The sequence below is a fragment of the Phacochoerus africanus genome, chromosome 8 (assembly GCF_016906955.1).
Source record: "Phacochoerus africanus isolate WHEZ1 chromosome 8, ROS_Pafr_v1, whole genome shotgun sequence".
Lineage (NCBI taxonomy): Eukaryota > Metazoa > Chordata > Mammalia > Artiodactyla > Suidae > Phacochoerus > Phacochoerus africanus.
In genome coordinates this window covers 98,423,111-98,444,417 of record NC_062551.1, presented here as the reverse complement: position 1 = coordinate 98,444,417, position 21,307 = coordinate 98,423,111, and the positions used below count along the sequence as shown (strand labels likewise).

Below are 21,307 nucleotides of genomic sequence, written 5' to 3'. Positions count from 1 at the left end.
GAACTCCCTAAGCTAGGTACTTTTAAAAGAATGTCATGGGTGTTTCATTTTGTTTCATTTTCCCAGGTATTTCATAACTCATGCCATTCCCATAGTAGAGTCACAACTAGGAAGCAGCCGAGGTCAGACCTGAACCATTAATTTGATGCTCCAGCCTGTTTTCTTTCTTTCTTTTTTTTTTTCTAGGGCCACAGCTGTGGCATGTGGAAGTGTTCAGGCTAGGAGTCTAATTGGAGCTGTAGCCACTGGCCTATGCCAGAGTCACAGCAACACCAGATCCGAGCTGTGTCTGTGACCTACACCACAGCTCACAGCAATGTTGGATCCTTAACCCTCTGATCAAGGCCAGGGATCCAACCCGCAACCTCCTGGTTCCTAGTTGGATTCGTTTCCGCTGTGCCACGACGGGAACCCCCCCCCCCCACCCCCGAGCCTGTTTTCTTAACTATCATGTCAGGGATGTCAAGGAGACAGAGAAGTTTGCTGTGGGAACATTTGGGACCCTTCCCAGAAAGGTAAGAGTTCTTTTTCTCCCTCAGAATGTTGTCATATGCATCTGATCCTTGGAACTGTTGCAGCCATCTTGCGACCGTAATAGGAGTCCCAGCTGAGGATGGTGGAGTAAAAGATAGAAAATGTTAGAGTACCAGGGAAAGAAAAACAGATCTCAAGCAAGATTATTGACCAGTAGAGTGGCTGGGAGCCCCAAGCAAGAGAAACTCAGCGTTCTCTGCCGTTGAGAGAGAATCAGGTTTTTATAGGTAGGGGGTCATGTGCTGAGTTCTATAGGTCTGGGATGGCAGTTGAGATCACAGTATAAAAATTTAACTTTCTCCCTGGGGCTGTCTTTGTCCTCGGAAAGTTAACCATTTCATGAGCTTGGTTGTTTCACCTGTGGAGGTCTGATAAAGTGGAAACTGCCTGTCTGGGTCTGGGTGGGTCAGTGAGTCATGCAGTCATCCTTTTTTAGGGCTTCATTTTAATTTCCACCTAAGAGAAAAGCACTCAAGCTTTTAAGGACATCCTTGAGTACCTGAATTGTCTAATCTTGGAACTGCTCTACCTCTGGAATTCTTTTCATGTGAGTTCATGAACCCAGTACTGTTTCATCTACTTTGGTTAAGTCTCCTGTTATGTGGAAAAGCATCCTCACTGGATATATATGCATTTAAAGCCCTGGTGACACACAGCCCTCTTAGGCCAATAAAACACCATTTGTAAGATTTTCACTGTCAAATATCCAATTCCTTCCATATGTTATGTACAAATATCTAATTCCTTCCATATGTTATGTACAAATATCTAATTCCTTCCATATGTTATGTACAGTACAGGTTGTTGAACCAAAGTAGTTGGGAAGAGTGGGATCCTGCACCTCTGATGGTTATCACCTGGTGGTGATGATAGAGGAGGCCGACTTGGGGACAGTATTACGAGAACCAATCTGGACCAGGAGGTCAGAGAGGGCGCTAACAGAATCTGGTAAAAGCATGCACTCCACATTTAAAGAACCCATGCCATATCAGTCAATAGCATCCATTTGTAGATTTCTACATATTTAATTTGTGATATGTTTTGATTTTAGTTGTTATATAAGAAGTATAAGAACAGCGTTACATGTATAAGAGTGTTGGGTGTATCCATATTTAGGAAACATTATAAGAAAATAGCTTCAATCAACATTGAGGCCCCAAATATTTTTCCTTTTTAAAGGTGGACTACTGAAGCCAGTTTATTTATTTATTTATTTATTTATTCCTTTTTAGGGCTGCACCAACGACATATGGAGTTTCCCAGGCTAGAGATCAAATCAGAGCTACAGCTGCTGCCTAGACCACAGCCACAGCAATGCCAGATCTGTGCTGGGTCTGTGACATACACCCCAGCTCACTGCAATTCCAGATCCTTAATCCACTGAGCAAAGTCAGGGATTGAACCTTCATCTTCATGGATGCTAATCAGATTTATTTCCATTGAGCCATGACAGGAACTCCTATTGAAGCCAATTTAGAAGAAGCTAACTAGTATAAAAGACAAAGCAAAGGAATGGGAACCAAGGCATTTGGTGTGTCTATTTCTAGCTAATGGCTGGTAGCCCTCCATGACTCGAATTCCCTAACTTGTAAAATATGATTCATAGGACTTGCTATGGGATATTTTAGAATTTTTTAAATAATGAGGGATTAAAAAACAAACAAAAAAACCCCAAAAAACAACCCTGCACTAATGTGAAAGTTCCAGAAATCATTCAGAAGTATATTATGGCAAAGAAAACAGGCAAAAGGAAGGGAGTGGGTACAGGACATAAAAGGAAAGGCCCTGAAGGGAGAAATCAAGAGGCAGTAAGCGCCTGGTACACCCTCCACAGCAGGAAACAGCACTCTACATATTATAGCTATTAGTGAATAAGCACTTGCTGGAATTTCCAAAGATGACCAAACAAACACCAAAAAGGAAGTGGCTTTTTTTTTTTTTGGAAAGTTTTATTATGGAAAAATTTCTAACATGTTCAAAGTACCGAGAATAGCAATGAGAACTACCACGCGGCTTCAAGTCATCACTCAGGGCCAATCTTGTTTCCTTTCTACCTCCCACTCTGCATTATTCCAAAGCAAATTCCAGATATCTTATTATTTTGCCCCTAAATATGTAAGCATGCATCCCTAAAGCAAAAGAGTGGGAACCAGGGCATTTGGTGTCCATGCCTAGCTCACTGCGTGGCAGCCAGCCCTCTGTATCTTCAATTCTGCAAATTCTTCAATTTGTGAAATACGATTTATAGGGGGTTGCAACGAAATTTTTTGTTTTTTAAGGAACTGCAATCAAAAATAAGGTTAAATCTTGACAGGGCTCCAGTAGGGTAGCCCACCTCATAAACTCCGGTGCGCGGGGCCCCTAAGGGACAACGCCCTTCAGGGCGGGATCCAAGGCACCACCCCCCGGGACCTGACCTCCTAGGGCGCCGGCTGGTTCTTGCAGCGGCCATTGGTCTCAGCCGTACCCGCGCGCCCCTGCCTCCCAGGGCGCGCAGGCTGGGCTCGGGGGCGCGCACGTAGTGCGTCCCGGCGCTCGCGATTCCTCCTGGCGCGGTCGGAAAGGCAGGCAATTTGGCCCGCCATGTTTCTCACCGCAGCGCTCCGGGCACGGGCTGCGAGCTTCACCGCCCAGTGGGTAAGGAGGCTCGAATGTGCGCCGGCGCTGCCGCTGCCCTCTCCCTCTCTCCCGGCCTCCTTTAGCGGCCGGCACAGGGCACCTCGGGCACGAGACGGCCTGCGGGCGACGGCAAGGGCGCCGCGGCCTTCGCCCGCTCTTGAGGAGGCCGCGCGTCCGAGGACCTAGGGAGGGGCGGTGGGGAGGCCTCCTCAAGACGGGAGGCCCGAGTCAGTGACCGGGGCGTCCCAGGGGCGTCTGGAACTCGGCGGGCGTCTCCTTGGGCCGCGGGAGGGCGGCACCGGCGTACCCTTGACTGCGACTGTGCTGCGTGTTGGAACCCAGGGCTCCTTGCACCTCGCACCCTGGGCGGCGGAGCCTCTGCCGGCTCCTGAGGTCTCAGAACGTCACGCTTTAGACAGCGACCTTGGAGGTCAGGCTGAAACACTCGCTTGCTCTGACTTAAAGATGAACATTCCAGAAATGACGATGATGATGACGGGGCGCTTACGGGAAAGAAAGCTTTCTTTACCTGCACCAGTAAAATAGAAAGGTTGAGTCAGTTCTCAGCCGAACGGAGGGGTTAGTGCACAGCAGTATAGGATGAGCGCAGGGCCTTGCAGTTAGACCTGAGTTTGGATGGAGGCTTCACCGCCTTTTCTAGTTTTGTGACTGGACTGTTCTCACTTGGTTTCCTCAGTTGTCAAATGGGAATATTTCAATTTGTAGAGTTTAGTTTTTCAGTAAAGTTTGAGATTCTACTGTTCCTGTTGGGTTCCAGGTGTCAAGGTGAATAATGGTAGGTAACATCCTGTGACTGCTTTCTGTGCACCAAGCACTGTGTTATTTACCTTCAAAACCTAATTCGTGAGGTTGGTACTGTTACTTCCCCATATTACAGTGAAATGGATTTAGACAATCCCTGTTCTTGTAGAGTTGATAGTTTTATGGACTAGGAACTTAAGGTAGTAGGTATTGAATAGTGTAAAAGTATAGTTAGGTGATCCTCGAACAGATTTGTACTCAGTGGTCCACTTATAAGCGAGGTCCCCCCACCCCGTAGCAGTAAGTACTGCAGTACTGCAGGATCCTGGGTATGGAGAAACCTCATATTTGGAGGTCTGACTCTTAAGTTATTATATTTGGGTTTTCAACTATTTCGAGGGTCCACACTTCTAACCCTTAGTATTGTTCAAGAGTCAGCCATACAGTGTTAGAGATATGAATAAGATCATCCAGTTTAGTTTGAAGGTGGTGTAAGATTTTTCCTGTAAGTAATAAGGATAGATTGGGGATGGGGCCAAATGGATAGGGAGAGGGTGTTCTAGGTGGAAAGGACAAGATAAGAAAAACAATATTAGGAACAGCAAATATAATAAGTTCAAAAAATAATCGCCCATAGTTTTATCAAATTGAACATTAACAAAATGTTAACATTTTGATATCTGCACATAAAGGACCTTACAGAAAAATTTTTTTGTAAAAATCAGATGGTATTGTTCATACTGTTTTGTAGCCTGTTTTCTCCCATTATACATTTTGATTAGCTTTGCTTATGAATAAACTTTTTATTTAAAAAAATTTTTTTATTTTTAAGGGCTGCACCTGTGGCATGTGGAGGTTCCCAGGCTAGGGGTTGAATTGGAGCTGCAGCCACCAGCTTACGACACAGCCACAGCAACACCAGATACAAGCCACATCTGCTCATGGCATCAATGGATCCTTAACTCACTGAGCGAGACCAGGGATTGAACCTGCATCCTCATGGATGCCAGTCAGATTTGTTTCTGCTGAGCCAGGATGGGAACTCCCATTTTTTTAAGTTTTTTTAAATTTTTACAAAAATTTTTTATTTTAATGGCTGTTCTGTGGAATACGGAAGTTCCCAGGCCAGGGATTGAATCGAAGCTGCAGCTTCAGCCTTTGTCACAGCTGCAGAGCAACACTGGATCCTTTAACCTACTGCACTCACCTGGGGAGCAAACCCACGCCTCCACAGTGACCCAAGTCAGATTGTTAATCCACTGTACCACAGTGGGAACTCCCTATACTGTCATTTTTAATGCAATGCCATTGTGAGGATGTTCTATAATTTATATAACCAGGCCCTTTTAACCTATTACAAATAGTGGAATATCAGAATGACCTAGCAAAAATCAGGAAAAATGTGAGTAAAGAGGTCTCACTAATAAAGTTCCTTTCCTGAAAGGGAAATTTTTAGGAGTTCTCTTGTTGCACAGCAGGTTAAGGATCCAGCAATGTCAGTGTCACAGCTTGGGTTGCTGTTGTGGCATGGGTTTGTTCCCTGGCCTGGGAGCAGCCCCCCCCCCCCCAAAATAAAGAAGGCTTTAAGGAAATCATTTTCAAAGAAATTGCGTATTTTCTTGTAATTTCTGCTTTATTAGCTAGCTGCCAGTTATTTTAGTCACAGGCTTTTCCTCTTGTCATTGCTTAACAAATACCTAGAATTTAGTACTGTGCCTGGAAGTCACTAGTTATTTGACCTTGAGCCATATTTCTTAAGCTCCTTGAACTTTATTTTTCTTTTCTGTAAGTACAGTAGCACCTCATTGAGTGATTGTCAAGAATTGCCTAAAAATTATGAAATATGGAAAATAGGTACTCAGAATAGGTTTATTTCCATCTTTCCTTGAGTAATTGCCCATGGCTTTCTGTAATGTTAACACTATTTTATGGCTCATCATTGCCTCACTACCAAGCCACTGATTAGCTTTGGAGGAACAAGAGGGTTGTGGTGGCATTTTCAAGGATTGTGTTTTCATTTTGTTCTTTTTTTATAGTTTATACTTAGATCTTTTCATTCATTGAAGATATTTTTCTTTATGTCCTTAGGCATGGTTGTAGCAACTTTGAAATTATTGTTTGATAATCTTGATTGTCTTTTTTCTTGAACATGGGTTATTTCCCTTTTTCGTTTAATGTCAGGTAATTTTGGATTGTATCCTGGGTGTTGTGAATGATCTAATAGAGGCTGTAGATTTTTTAATTCCTCCAAAGAATATTTTTTGTTGTTGTTGCAGGCTGTTAACTTGAACTCAGTCTGCAGTCCAACTTCCTTGTGGTTCAAATATTGGTTCAATTCTTTTAGCAGGACTGCATGAAGTCTGCGTTATGTGCATGCATGGTTTGGAGTTGGGCTTCCTCTCTCTTTTCCTATTCTGGAATTTCCCACTTGCCTATACCTCTCCTTTTCTAGACTCTCCCGTGGTACTTCAGGACATTAAGGCTGCAGATTTCTCTTGGAGTTTTAGCTGCCCAACATGGGATAGACTGGGGTCTGCCTTTAGGCTGAAAAATTTGAGGGATAAAAAAGAACCCTCATTGGCTTCTTCTGAGTATAGACTCCCTTCTTGTGTGTGCCTGCATTTGGCGGTTCTTCATTGTCTTCAGAAAGATTTTTGTTTTTTAATTTTTTAAAAAACATTTTGCCCAGAGTAACCCACTGGTTTGGCCTGGTATCTACTCAGCCATACTAAAAGTAGTGTTCTATGGTGGCATTTTTCCTCATAAAATTTTTTTTTTTCCTTCTTACTGGCCTCGCCTGCAGCGTATGCAAATTCCCAGGCTAGGGATTGAATCGGAGAGCTGCAGCTGTTGGCCGGTGCCACAGCCACAACAGTGTGGGATCCAAGCCGTGTCTTCAACCTACACCACAACTCACCACAACGCTGGATCCTTAACCCACTGAGTGAGGCCAGGGATCTAACCCGAATCCTTGTGGATCCTAGTCAGGTTCGTTATTGCTGAGCCACAACGAGAACTCCTTTCTTCTTCCTAAGTTTTAAGTTTTGTAGAATGAAATGTTTTCCCATTCCATTAGAGAATCCATTGATTTTGCAATATCTCAAGGTATCTACATTTTGGCTCAACGACATTAAAGGAGTGCTTAAAAAAGAAAGAAAGAAAAAAAAGTGAGGTTAGGGGGGTATTTATATTTGTTTTCTATTGCTCCTGTAACAAGTTACCACAAATTTGGTGACATTACACAACACAAATTTATTGTCTTATGATTCTGGAGGTTAAAAATATACCATGAGTCTCAGTGGGCTAAAATCAAGTTACTGGCAGAGCTGCCTTTCTTTCTTATGATTCTAGGAGATAACCTGTTTCCTTAGTTTTTCCACCTTGTAGAAGCTGCCCTTATTTGTTCATATCCCCCTTCTTCCACCTTCAGAGCCCACATGGGCAGGTCAAGATCTCACATGACATATATCACTCTGACCCTTCTCTCTCATTTGTGTATCCTCCTGTAACTTTGCTCCCTCCTCTGCATTTCAAGGGCCCTGTGATTACCTTGGACCTATTCTGACAATCCAGAATAATCCCCCTGTTTTTAGGTTAACGATTATTAACCTTAATTCCATCTGCAACTGTGCTTGTTTTTTGCTGTGTGTACTGACATATTCACAGCTTCCCAAGTTTAGGATGTGGGTATCTTTAGGGCCCCATTATTCTTGCCTGCCACAGCCTTGAATAGCTTAGGGGAAACAGAAAATGGACAAAATTTTGAGAAGCCTATTTGGTGAGGTTCAGTAGGCCACTATTACTATAAATTCAAATCTTTATATTTGAGATGTGAACTCATTCTCCATTTTAAAGATATAAACCAAATGCTAAACACTTTATCTCATTTAATCTTCTTAACACTTTAAGGTAGATACTCCTGTTATTTTATAGATGAGCAAACCTAGATGTAGAGAGGCAGAGCAACCTCCCCTAAGGTATGGTAATTTTTTAGGTAAGACTAACTAAAATGTTTGGACATTTCATTTCTATGAAGTATTCCTTTCCCTAGGACTGTTGAGTGTTATTTGTATCCACAGTGGATTTTAGACATGTAAAGAATGCTTTCTTTAAATTATGGGCAAGATGGCTGAAAGTAATCATGAATGTTGTTGCCATTAATATGGTGATCTTAATCTGTAATGCTCCTTTAATACCTGAGTTGTTCATGAAGCTTTGTTGTGCTATAAAATTTGGCCAAATTTTTCTTGTGAATTCTCTCATAATGCTAGTAAAATCACTTATATTTCTTTAATCTGAATTATCGTTTTTAATTTTTAGTTAAATTATTGATGGAACTTTATTTGGATTTGTAAAAAACCCCTATAATAATTGAAAATATTAACAAAATTTTAGTAGTTAATGGATGTCCTCAAGTCAGAAAAACCTGTTTGGCTTTTCATTTATTTAGCTGTGATCTAGGGAAAGTTCTTTTCCTTCCGTCTTTGAGCCTTAGTTTCCACATCTGTAAAACAAGGCATGATAATAATACTTACCTGGAGGTTGTTGTGAGGAGTAATGAGTTACAGTATTTGTAGCACAGTATCTGAGACAGAGTAAGCATTTGTGTTATCATTATCCTTGAAATTACTGGCTATTAACCATAATTATTAACCAGTCATCTTTTAAATTTTTTCCAATTTTTGGCTACCCCATGTCAGATGGAGTTCTTGGGCCAGGGATCAGAGCCAAGCCACAGTTGTGACCTACACCGAAGCTGTGGCAATGCAGAATCCCTTAACCTACTCTTGCCAGGCTGGGGATCAAACCTGCATCCTGGCACTGCAGAGAAGCTGTTGGTTCCCTTGGAGACATCATCTACTTTATTAAACTAAAATGCATTAAAAAACTTTTATTCCTCAAGAGTTTTTGATAATGCAAGAATACCTACTCTGTGTGTATCACGGACAAAGACTTTTGGGGGAGCCTTTGGTTTTCTCTGCATACTTTTGCTCTAGACAGCTGAAAGAAATGGCCTTTGCTTGAGCTGGCAGTCGGGGAGCCTCTGGTGATAAGATAAGTAGGTATTGAGTAAATATCCGTGAACAAGGGAAGAAAGTACAGAGGTGGCCAGTGTTACTTTTTCTTTACCAGGAGATGTGACCTCTGTGCAGGTGTAAACATATATTGTTGATTTAATCTGTAAATGTTTGGGGTAGTCTTAAAGGTTTATTTCTTGTCTGTGTTGGTTGCTAATAAAGGAAAAAACTTTTTCAGTTGCCTGTCCTTAGCCCTGTCTTTTTTACTAATTAGGCTACTGATTCTGTTCATTTTGTTTGATAGCTTCCTTGTCCTTTCTTAAGTTCCTCTGGTGGCCTTTTATAGTGCAAATGTCTGATAGAACTGAAAAGTGAGCAGAGTTGGATACTATTAATGTTTGAGCAGCAGAAAAAAACTAAAAGAAAGAATGGGGGTAGTTCCTGTCGTGGCGCAGTGGTTAATGAATCCGACTAGGAACCATGAGGTTGTGGGTTCGATCCCTGGCCATGCTCAGTGGGTTAAGGATCTGTAGGTTGCAGACGCAGCTCGGATCCCGAGTTGCTGTGGCTCTGGCGTAGGCCAGTGGCTACAGCTCCGATTCGACCCCTAGCCTGGGAACCTCCATATGCTGCAAGAGCGGCCCAAGAAATGGCAAAAAGACCAAAAAAAAAAGGAATGGGCTCGTGTCCTATTCTTGGGGAGTGGGTGGAAGAATATAACTTTTTTTTTTTTTTTTTTTAATGGTTGCTCCTAGGCATTCAGAAGTTCCTGGGCTTGGCCAGGAATTGAATCTATGCCACATCACTGACCCATGCCACTGTGACACTCACGCTGCTAAACTTTGCGGTTTTTTTTTTTTAGGGCCACACCCACGGCATACGGAAGTCCCAAGCCTAGGAGTCGAACTAGAGCTGCAGCTGCCAGCCAACACTACAGCTTACAGAAATGCAGGATCTTTAACCCACTGAACGAGGCCAGGAAAGAACCTGTGTCCTTATGGACACTAGTTGGGATCATTACTGTCGAGCCATGACGGGAAATCCAACTTTGCAAATTTTATAGCTGTTAACTTACTTAAAATTGCATGTTTTTGGTTAGTAGTAAGTTTATTAACTATTTGATTTCTGTGATGTTTTTTCATATTTACCCATTTTTCTTATTGATTTATATGCAGTCATGATCCTTTCAGACTTAACTTTTTGTCATCAAATGTGTATAAAATGCAAGTCATCAGTGTAGTTAATGGATAAACTCTCAAAGGCAAAAGAGCTGTGGAGGAAAGAACATAGGACAGAACTGAGCCCTGAGGACAACCTACCCTGAGGGAGTGGGTAAAAAGCCAGTAAAAAGGAGTTCCATCATGGCTCAGTGGTTAACGAATCTGACTAAGAATCATGAGGTTGTGGGTTCAATCCCTGCCCTCGCTCAGTGGGTTAAGGATCCGGCATTGCCGTGAGCTGTGGTGTAGGTCGCAGATGCAGCTTGGATCCTGTGTTGCTGTGGCTGTGGTGTAGGCCGGCGGTTATAGCTCCAATTTGACCCCTGGCCTAGGAACCTCCATATGCCGCGAGAGTGGCCCTAGAAAAGGCAAAAAGACAAAAAAAAAAAAAAAAAAGCCAGTAAACAAAATGTTAGGTTCAGAAGTTAAAAGAGGATTAGATACTTTCCCAACTCTCGAATTAATCCTTCCTTACTATGTTATGAAGTCCTTTGTTTTCTCTCAGAATTTAATTAACTCAACTGTTACTCAAGATAATTCTTTTTTATTGTAATTTTTTATTAAAGTATGGTTGATTTACAATGTAGTTCCAATTTCTGCTGTATGGTAAAGTGACTCACTTGTGTGTATATACACACATACACACCATCCCTTTCTCATATTATCTTCCGTCATGGTCTGTCCCAAGAGATTGGACGTAGTTCTCTGTGCTGTACCGTAGGACCTCATTGCTTATCCATTCATTCTAAATGTAATAGGATTATTCCTTTGATTTAAAATCTTCTCAGCTGAAGTAATGGCAGGGACTGTCTTCTAAATTTTAGCTTCTGTTAATTTTTCAAAGCTTTATGCTGATATTGTTCTTATAGTACTATTTGGAATTTATGGCCTTAATTTTTATGTTTATTTATCTCAGTCCAGATTTTGGACAGCCAAATTAGGGGTATAGACATAACCTTGTATTCAGCACAGATTGACTTTGAAGTGATTTGGGAGAAATTAATTAGAAGTATAAGAAAGTAAACTGTGTCCTTTGTTGCATTTATTTTAAAGAAAATTTGTCATATATCTCAGACACATAAAAGCAAAAAAGAACATAATAAACACTGTCTATCCATCCACTTGCTGCCTAAGAAGGAAAACAATATTAACACAGTTGAAACCCCTTTGTGTACCACAGCTGATCAAATTCTCCCCCCCCCACACCTGAAATGGACATTTGTCACTCCAATATTTTATATCTGTGTTTTACATTCTGTACCTGGGTCTTGTTATTAAAGCAAATGTTCCATGTAAACTTATTTTTTCAACTGAAATTTGGATCGAGGGAAAAGAAGATTGTGCTATAGCACTGCTTTTACTTCCTTCTCTGTTACGTTTGCCTTTGAATTGTCCAGCTCTTTGCCAGTTCCATGCTTGGTTTAATCCAGTGTTCTACCATCTGTGGTTAGTAAACTTGGAAATCAGAGGATTTCTGAACAATGGTTGAATTGCTTTTCAGGGAGGGGGTGTGGAGAACTTAGGAACAGGGGAGGAGCAACTGTGCGAAGAGAAGTGAAATGCAATGGAAACAGTAATCAAATGGATTGCTTCCAAAACAACTGAGTGTGGTCTATCTGCACAGCATTATAGGCAGCTTTCTGAAACTGCTTTTATGGCTGAAGTTTCTAAACTGACTTAGTAAAGAGTTGAAAAAGGGGATACATTTGACTCATTTGTGCAGAGTATATGACTCATTTGTACAGAATGAAAACATGTTTATGAAGGTTCACATTAAAAGCTGGCATCCAACTTGCTTCAGACAGAAGTGAAAGGCAGTGAATTAATGGTACATGAACTCTGCAGCTGCACTCCAGAAGAATGTAGTAGAAAGGATACGTGACTCAGGAGATCTAAGTTGTCCTAGATGTCCCACTGACTCTTGTATGTGATCTTCCACAAGTTAGTAACCTTAACTTTTTTGTTGCTGTGCCAGTGGCATACAGAAGTTACTGGGCCAGGGATTGAACCCATGCCACAGCAGTGACAATGTGGGATCCTTAACCCACTGAACTACCAGTAAATTTACAGGGAACTCCAGTAAATTTACCTTTGGCTCTCCGTTTCCTTATTCTTCTCTTGAAATAGGTATCAACCTAGGGTAGTAGGCCATATCTCTTAAGATACTTTACCTCTGTTAAGTTGGTTCTATTTAAAAATTTCTATTTCTCTTATTTTAAATTATGGATCTTAAAGTACTATGAAAAATTTCTTAAGGCTTTTGATTTATTAAGCTTCTTTAAAATTTTAGGGAAGACATGTAAGGAATTTGCATAAGACAGCTGTGCAGAATGGAGCTGGAGGAGCCTTATTTGTGGTAAGTAATTACTTAGATTTCTTCAGAATGGAAAGACTTGGAAATTTGGGCAAATACAACATAATCTTAAACACCATCGTTTTTGGTGTGTACTGGCCATTGTGGGATTTAAATATAGTTGATAGAATTGACCTTCATTTTGAAAGTGTAGTTCTAACTGAACCTCTCAAGTTTAAATTGGCACCAGGGCAACTTTGGAAATACGAATTTAGATTATTCCAACATGAAATAACTGAACCTTAACATGATTTCTAGTCACATTTTGGTTTCTTTTTTTTTTTAATCTTTTAACTTTTTTTTTTTTTTTAGGGCAGTATGTGGAGGTTCCCAGGTTAGGGGTCCAATCAGAGCTGTAGCCTCTGGCCTACACCACAGCCGCCTCGACAACACGGGATCTGAGCCGAGTCTGCAACCTACACCACAGCTCATGGCAATGCTAGATCCTTAACCCACTGAGCGAGGCCAGGGATCAAACCCAGGTCCTCATGAATGCCAGTCAGATTCGTTTCTGCTGAGCCAGGATGGGAAGTCCACATTTTGGTTTCTTAAAAATCATTTATCTTAGGAGTTCCCATCTTGGTGGTTAAGGAATCCGACTAGGAACCATGAGGTTTCCGGTTCAATTCCTGGCCTTGCTCAGTGGGTTAAGGATCTGGCGTTGCCGTGAGCTGTGGTGTAGGTCGCAGATACTGCTCGGATCCTGTGTTGCTGTGGCTCTGGCGTAGGCTGGTGGCTACAGCTCCGATTAGACCCCTAACCTGGGAACCTCCATATGCTGTGGAAGCGGCTCAAGAAAAGGCAAAAGGACAAAAAAAAAAAAAAATTATCTTAGCTCACTGAAGATTCTGAGGCTGCAACTTGGGGAATCCCAAAATGACACTGGTTTGACATGCATGAATTTTAGTATTACGGTGAATGTGTTGGCTATTGGCCTGGTTTTGATTTCCAGGCTTTAACTACAGGTGGAGGTCAAGGAATTCCCCAGCTTGGTTTTAAAGTTCAGAAAAGCTCAGATAATGTATCCCCTTTCTGTGACAATGTGTGTTTTTCAGGAAATAATATAGTATTTAAATGAAATTTAGTGAACTTGTATGATGATTTAGAGTTAGTGGTATAGTTTTGGAAAATGAATTATTTCTAGGTTGAATCTTAATAAATTAGTTATTCATACTATTAACAAGTAGATTCCTGTTTTGTATTTTATCTTTGTGTAAAAAGATATTTGATATCATCCAAAGTTTCCATTTTCTTTACTTTTTTATGTCCTTGAAAAAGTAGAAGTCTGAGCATTAACATATTAAGAGATTCAGTTCTGTGTTCACCATACATACAAAACATTAATTGATATAAGTGTTAATCTCATTGTGACTCATTTGATTTCCTGTTGACAAGCCATTTCTTGTCAGTGTTTGAAGAAGGCCTGTTCTTTTTTGGAGAAGAAATAAAGCTTGCTCTTGACTAGTTTCTCTTGTGTGGGGAAGAGATGCTGTTTTTGTAGTAGATAGTGGGTCCCTAAGGTAATATATGTCCTTTGACAATCTGATACACTCTCTTTTGGGGAAAATGCACATATTTTCACACTAGAAAATTTGTGTCTTAATTTATAAGGCTTCAAATAATTGGTAATTTTTTGTAATTAAATTACATTAGGAGATCCTGTTGTCTAATCAAGTTGGATAGTGCTTTTTTAGGTTTTGGCCCTAAAGCTACTTCTCATAACCTATAAAGGGTGATTTTGAAAATCTTTCTAAATCTTTGGATTTTGCTAACATCATACTCATCAAATGTGTATTTAATAATTTCTTTAGCCATTCTTTTTGATGCAAGGATAAATTGTATATCATGTTGGAATTAAAGTGAAGAGATTAAATGATCAGTAGTAGTAAAGTACAAAGTTATTCACACTTTTGAGAGAATTTTGATAATTTTAGAAAACATTTTCCCCCCTTTGTTTAGCACAGAGATACTCCTGAGAATAACCCAGATACTCCATTTGATTTCACACCAGAAAACTACAAGGTATGACTAAATTAATGTTATGATTAATTTACAAAATATTTAGTGTTTTCCAGACACTAAAACAGGTGCTTTTTCTTTGGTACAGAGGATAGAGGCAATTGTAAAAAACTACCCAGAAGGGCATAAAGCAGCAGCTGTGCTTCCAGTCCTGGATTTAGCCCAAAGACAGAATGGATGGCTGCCCATCTCTGCCATGAACAAGGTACTTTATTTTTGCATTAGTTTGAAAAGAGGAGAGATTGTGCTTGGTAACTTCCTTATGTAGAAATTCCTCTCACAGTCATTAATGTAGCAGTCTAGGAGTTTGGAGCCCTTGAATCATTTGTGTGTTTTATACCTCAAATTACATTTATGTTTTTGTGGTTCCCTTTATAATGCAGAGATCTGAAAGGGTAGAGCTTTTTATCCTTGCAGGAAATAGTAAAGGTGTTACAGTGAAAGAGATTTTCTTTTTTTCCATCTTTGAGAGAAATGGCAATAGTAAGGTAAAAGATCCCAGATGTGTGTAATTGGCTGTCAGGGTATTCTGAAAATGAATGTACTGTTTAAATGCTAAAATTACAGAGAAAAGGATCTGCTCACAGCTATTGTGAATCTTTTTAATATTTTGCATCTTTGGCTGCAGGCTTTAACAAAAATCCATGTAATACATGGTATTTACAGCATTTGATTATGGCACCTTGGAATCAACAACCTATAGAAATCTTATGGGTGACATTTAAATAAAGTTAGTATATTCATGCATACTTTAGGATTCATTTTTTTCTAATAGTATTTTCAGCAGTAACCCAAATTTCAAGTTTTTTCACATCTTAGTATAGGATGGTATTTTGTAACAGTGTATTGTTTACAAAAGTGTCTTACAAAACTTTCTATTATTTGATTTTTATGAGAAGCATACAACTGATAGGCCAATGTGATACAATGGAAAGTATCTTTTATTTTGAATTAAGAGATCTGATTTTTCTCTGGGCTGACTTCTTCCATCGCAATGAAGATTTTAAACTAGGTAAAGCTCTTTCAGTGATCACATAATGATTTCTAAGTGATGGAGCTGGGACTGAATCATTTCGAGTTCTGTGCATTTTCTTCTTGACTTTTGTGGATATTCTGCTATATTTTATTCTCCTTTTCACTTTCTAAGTTTTATTTGGTCTACCTATTAAGTTAGACCGCTACGTTATCTTTCTTGGAGTATAGAAATGTCCTCAGTTTATCAAATGGAAACCTGTATGCAAATTTTAGCTCATCGATCTGTTTTTATTTTTATTTATTTATTTTTTGATCTATAATTTAAAAAAATTTTATTGAATTATAGTTAATTCATAATGTTGTGTTAGAGTCAATATACAGTAAAGTGATTCAGTTATACATATTTTTTTTCAGACTCTTTTCCATTATAGGCAATTATAAGGTGTTGAGTATAATTCTCTGTGCTGTACAGAAGATCTTTGTTGTTTACCTATTTTTATGTTAGTGTATATGGCTTAATCCAAACTCCTAATTTATCCACCATCCCCTTTGGTAACCATAAGTTTGTTTTCTATGTTTGAGTCCATTTCTGTTTTATAAATAAGTTTGTGTCATTTTTTTAGATTCTACAGACAAGTGATAGAGGACATTTGTTTCTTTGACTTAATATGATAATCTCTAGGTCCATCCATGTTGTTGCAAATGTCATTTCATTCTTTTTTATGGCTGAGTAATATTTATACACACAGACACACACATATCTTCTGTATCCATCTGTTGATGGACATTTAAGTTACTATAAGGTCTTGGCTAATATAAATAATGCTGCAGTGCACATTGGGGTGCATGTATCTTTTTGAATTAGAGTTTCTTCCAGAAATATAGGAGTTGGATTGCAGGATCATATGGCAACTCAGTTTTTTTAAGGAACCCCCTTACTGTTCTCCATAGTGGCTGTACCGGTTTACATTGTAGGAGGGTTTTTTTCCTCCATACTCTCTCCAGCATTTATTATTTGTAGACTTTTTAATGATGGCCATGCTGACTGGTGTGAGGTGGTTCTTCAATTTCATTTCTCTAATAATTAGCAATATTGAGCATGTTTTTCATATGCCTGTTGGCCACTTGTATGTCTTCTTTGGAGAAATGTCTTTTAGATTTTTTGCCCCTTCTTTTTCTTTTGTCTTTTTAGGGCCACTCCTGTGACATATGAAAGTTCCCAGGCTAGGGGTCTAATCAGAGCTGTAGCTGCCAGCCTACACCTCAGCCACAGCAACGCCAGATCCGAGCCAGGTCTGCGACCTACACCACAGCTTATGGAACACTGGATCCAAACCCACTGACCAAGGCCGGGGATTGAACCCTCATCCTTGTGGACACTAGTTGGGTTCATTACCACTGAGCCACAATGGGAACTCCTCTGCCCGGCTTTTTATTGTTGTTGTTTTTTTTAATCTGTGTGAGCTATAAATTTTGGAAACTAATCCTTTCCTTGCATCATAGGCAGTTTTCTCCTGCACCATAGGTTGTCTTTTGGTTTTGTTTATGGATTCCTTTTAAGATTAATTAGGTCCCATTTGTTTATTTTTGTTTTTACCTCTATTAAGAAGTTGGATTGAATAAAATATTGCTGCAATTTATGTGCATAGTGTTCTACCTGTGTTTTCCTCTAGGAGTTAGTATCTGCTTTTACATTTAAGTCTTTAATCCATTTTGAATTTATTTTTGTTTATATGTGGTGGTGGAGAATATTCTAATTTCATTCATTTACATGTAGCTGTTCAGTTTTCCCAGCACCACTTATTAAAGAGGCTCTCTTTTCTCCATTGTATATTCTTGCCTCCTTTGTCATAGATTAATTGACCATAGTGTGTGGATCATTGATCTCTTATTTACTTTTTACTGTTCTCTAATACTTGTGGACCATTAGTAATTTTTTTTTTTTTTTGACTGTGAAGCAAGTTTGGTTGGTATTAAGTAAACATAGGTGCTTATTTTTTTCAGTAAACCATGTATATGTTTGGGGTTTTTCTAAATTCCTTACATTATTTTTATAATAGCCAGCTTTCTAAGTAATGCTTTGGGTACATTTCTAATTGTAGACACTTCTTTTTTTTTTGAAAAAATTTATGTTTTTAATAATGGCAAGCTTGTTTGAAGTCTTGCTTAGTGGTAAGCTTAGCAGAACAAAATAAATGAGAAACTAATGTTGAGAACATTTCAAAAGTATTGTTGGAGTTCCCATTTTGGCTCAGTGGTAGCGAACCTGAGTAGTATCTGTGAGGATACGAGTTCAATCCCTGGACTTGCTCAGTGGGTTAAGGATCTGGCATTGTTGTGGCTGTGGTATAGGCCGGCAGCTGCAGCTCTGATTCAACCCCTAGCCTGAAAACTTCCATATGCCACAAGTGTGGTCCTAAAGAGCACACACACACACACACACACACACACACACAAAGTATTGTCAAGTTCTATTTAGAATTAGGTGTGTATGTGTGAGAGGCAAGAAGTAGCATATAGTGAAGATTCTTTCCAGGGGTTGAAGCTGTGACATAACGACCCAGGTCTTTGCAGTGACAATGTCGGGTCCTTAACCCACTGAGCCACTGGGGTACTCCTACATTTGAGACTTTTAATGTTATTCTTTCTTTGGACACTTTCTCCTTCAAAGAAAAGTCCAACCATACAACAAAAACAACATCCAGAGGCTCGTGCATTATTTCCTTAACCATTACTAAGGCATAAGGGGGTGCACAGCAGCATCCTGGGGAAGCTTTTTAAAATTAGACACCAGGGCCTTGCAATTGTTTCAGTGGCACGGCTCTAGCATGTGGTTTTTTTTTTTTTTTGTCTTTTTAGGGCCTCACCTGAGGCATATGGAAGTTCCCAGGCTAGAGGTCCAATCAGAGCCACAGCTGCCAGCCTACATCTCAGCCATGCCAGATCTAAGCCACATCTATGGCCTATGCCACAGCCCATGGCAACACAGATCCTTAACCCACTGAGCAAGGCTAGGCATCAGTCTCTCATCCTCACAGATACCAGTCAGATTCATTACCACTGAGCCACGGTGGGAACTCCTAGCATGTGTATTTTGAGAGAACTCCTCAAATTAGATCTCCTAGAAAGTTGTAGCCAGGATTGTAGTCATGATAGACTGTATATGGACCAGCCGGGGCAAACAGCTTAAAAACCTTGCTTTCCTTAATAGATTTGACCTGAACAAGAGAGTTGGGCTCAGATAGAGTTTCCCTTGGTCTGAATCTCAATATGTCAAAACAGATATTTGATGTGCGGAGTTGGGAAGTACTAGTCTATGAGGAGTGTTTTAGTAGGAAATAGGATTGGATTGTTCATGCATGCATGTTTGTGTGTAAACATGTAAACCAATACAAGTTAATAGATGAGCTTTAATTTTCAACCTTTTTTCTGTCACCATACTATCTTCATGCACTGTGTGTCAGCAGTAAGGATTTTTTACTTAATTGCTGTATCAGTAGCAATTAAGGATTTTTTGAAAAATTAGTGAAAGATTGAAAAAATATGATTGTTTAATTTATTGAGTTTGGCCTCCAAATTTTTGCTATTTAGTAATCTTAAATTACAAAATATAAGCATTGAAATGATCAAAGTAGAAATTCTTAATAATGAAAGACTTAAAAATTTAGAGAACAAGAAGATCCTTTTGGGGGGGTTCCCGTTGTGGTGCAGTGGTTAATGAATCCGACTGGGAACCATGGGGTTTCAGGTTCCATCCCTGGCCTTGCTCAGTGGGTTAAGGATCCGGCATTGCCTTGAGCTGTGGTGTAGGTTGCAAACTTGGCTTGGATCCCGAGTTGCTGTAGCTCTCAGCTCCAGTTAGACCCCTCGCCTGGGAACCTCCACATGCAGCAAGAGCAGCCCAAGAAATGGCAAAAAGAAAAAAAAAAAAAAAGATCCTTTTGCAGAGACTAGGAGGAGGAGAAGGAAATGCTATAATCGTTAGGCTATGGACTGTGTGTGGTTTAAGTGTAAAAATTGATGGATGGTCTTACAACCTCTCAGATACCAAATACAGGTGTAGTTTCTGCTTTTGAAGAACTTTTTTGGTTTTTACCAAATCGAAGAAATATTGAAATTATGCTTTGTACAACATACCGAAAGCTCAATTAATAACCATTATAATCATGTTATTTTGAAATTTTCTTATTTAGGTGGCAGAAATTTTACAAGTACCTCCAATGAGAGTATATGAAGTAGCAACTTTTTATACAATGTATAATCGAAAGCCAGTTGGAAAGTATCATATTCAAGTCTGCACCACTACGCCGTGCATGCTTCGAAACTCTGATAGCATACTGGAGGCCATTCAGAAAAAGCTTGGTATGAGACACATTATATTTATAACTTTTATGAAAAAAAAATTGTCTTTCTAGATTTGACCTATTTCTGCCTAAATTTTCCAACTTTACCCATTATACTGGATCTGTATTCAACAGATAAATTTTTATCTTACTGTGTTTGCCCACCAATGTTTTTTATTTTGTATTCTTCTTTAGTTCTTAATCCTCAAGCCTGAGTTTTCACCTTTTCTAATCATTGAGTATGTTTTAGAAGCTTCTCTAAGTTGTAAGGTTTTATTGTTTAGAAAATTAAGTTTCACACAGTATGTGGTAGCATGTGGCACATTAAGAAGTGACTGTCTTGTCCTTGTGTCCTTCCAAACAAGACCTAGGGCAAACAAGATATGAGAAAAGGAAGTATGCTTCAGGAAGGAAAATTTTTTTTTTTTGTCTTTTCTAGGGCCATTCCCGCGGCATATGGAGGTTCCCAGGCTAGGGGTCGAATCGGAGCCATAGCCACCGGCCTACGCCAGAGCCACAGCAGCGCGGGATCCAAGCCGCGTCTGCAACCTACACCACAGGTCACGGCAACGCCAGATCGTTAACCCACTGAGCAAGGCCAGGGACCGAACCTGCAACCTATGGTTCCTAGTCGGATTCGTTAACCACTGCGCCACGACGGGAACTCCAGGAAGGAAAATTTTGGTGGAATAAGATGTTATTAGTAGCCTTTACAAAATTAAAAGAGAATTTTACTATGTGAACTGCCATTGCTGCATTTACCACTATATATATTAAATGAAATCAAAGGAGATGTGTCTTAATTTTCTTGTTACTGAGTATAAAGGACTTGCATATTGAAAAAATATTTGGGCAGTATAGACGTATATAAAACAGAAGCTGGAGTTCCTATTGTGGCTCAGTTGGTTAAGAACCTGACATAGTCTCCATGAGGATGTGGGTTCGATCCCTGGCATCACTCAGTGGGTTAAGGATCTGGTTTTGCCACAAGCTGCAGCATGGGTCACAGATGCAGCTCGGATCTGGTGTTGCCGCGGCCGTGGCTTAGGCCTCAACTGTAGCTCCAGTTCATTCCCTGGCTGGGGAACTTCCATATGGTGCAAGTGTGGCCATAAAAAGAAAAAACAAACAAAAAAACAGAAAGCTGAAGTCTGCTCAGAAATCACACCCCCCACCTCTGAGGTACAAATTCTAATAACAGTTGGGTATGTTAGATTTAGGTTTTATGTTGTTCTGGTTATTTTCATTATAAAAATACATAAATGTAATATGTCTGTGTTTTCTTCTTGCACTTTATTTTGGCTATAACAGTATATGTGCCTCTTTTCTATTTTAAGTTGAGTTATTCTATAATTACTTCATATATACATATCTTTGCCTACTTGTCCAATTGTAAGGTTCACAAGAAGTAGAATTGCTGGGTCACATTTTACTATAGTTTTCCAAAAATGCCTTCGCTGAAGA

The 21,307-nt window shown here is 39.8% G+C and overlaps 1 protein-coding gene across 1 annotated transcript in view; it reads left to right on the top strand.

Annotated features, from left to right (window-relative positions):
- The first annotated feature begins 3,051 nt into the window (after positions 1-3,051).
- NDUFV2 (NADH:ubiquinone oxidoreductase core subunit V2) overlaps positions 3,052-21,307 on the top strand; it is a 32,652-nt gene continuing 14,396 nt past the window's right edge. The window contains exons 1-5 of the mRNA XM_047793718.1: positions 3,052-3,171; positions 12,444-12,509; positions 14,466-14,528; positions 14,614-14,730; positions 19,694-19,862. Coding sequence (XP_047649674.1) covers positions 3,118-3,171; positions 12,444-12,509; positions 14,466-14,528; positions 14,614-14,730; positions 19,694-19,862 — 469 coding nt within the window. The 5' untranslated portion in view covers positions 3,052-3,117. The remainder of the gene's footprint in view (positions 3,172-12,443; positions 12,510-14,465; positions 14,529-14,613; positions 14,731-19,693; positions 19,863-21,307) is intronic.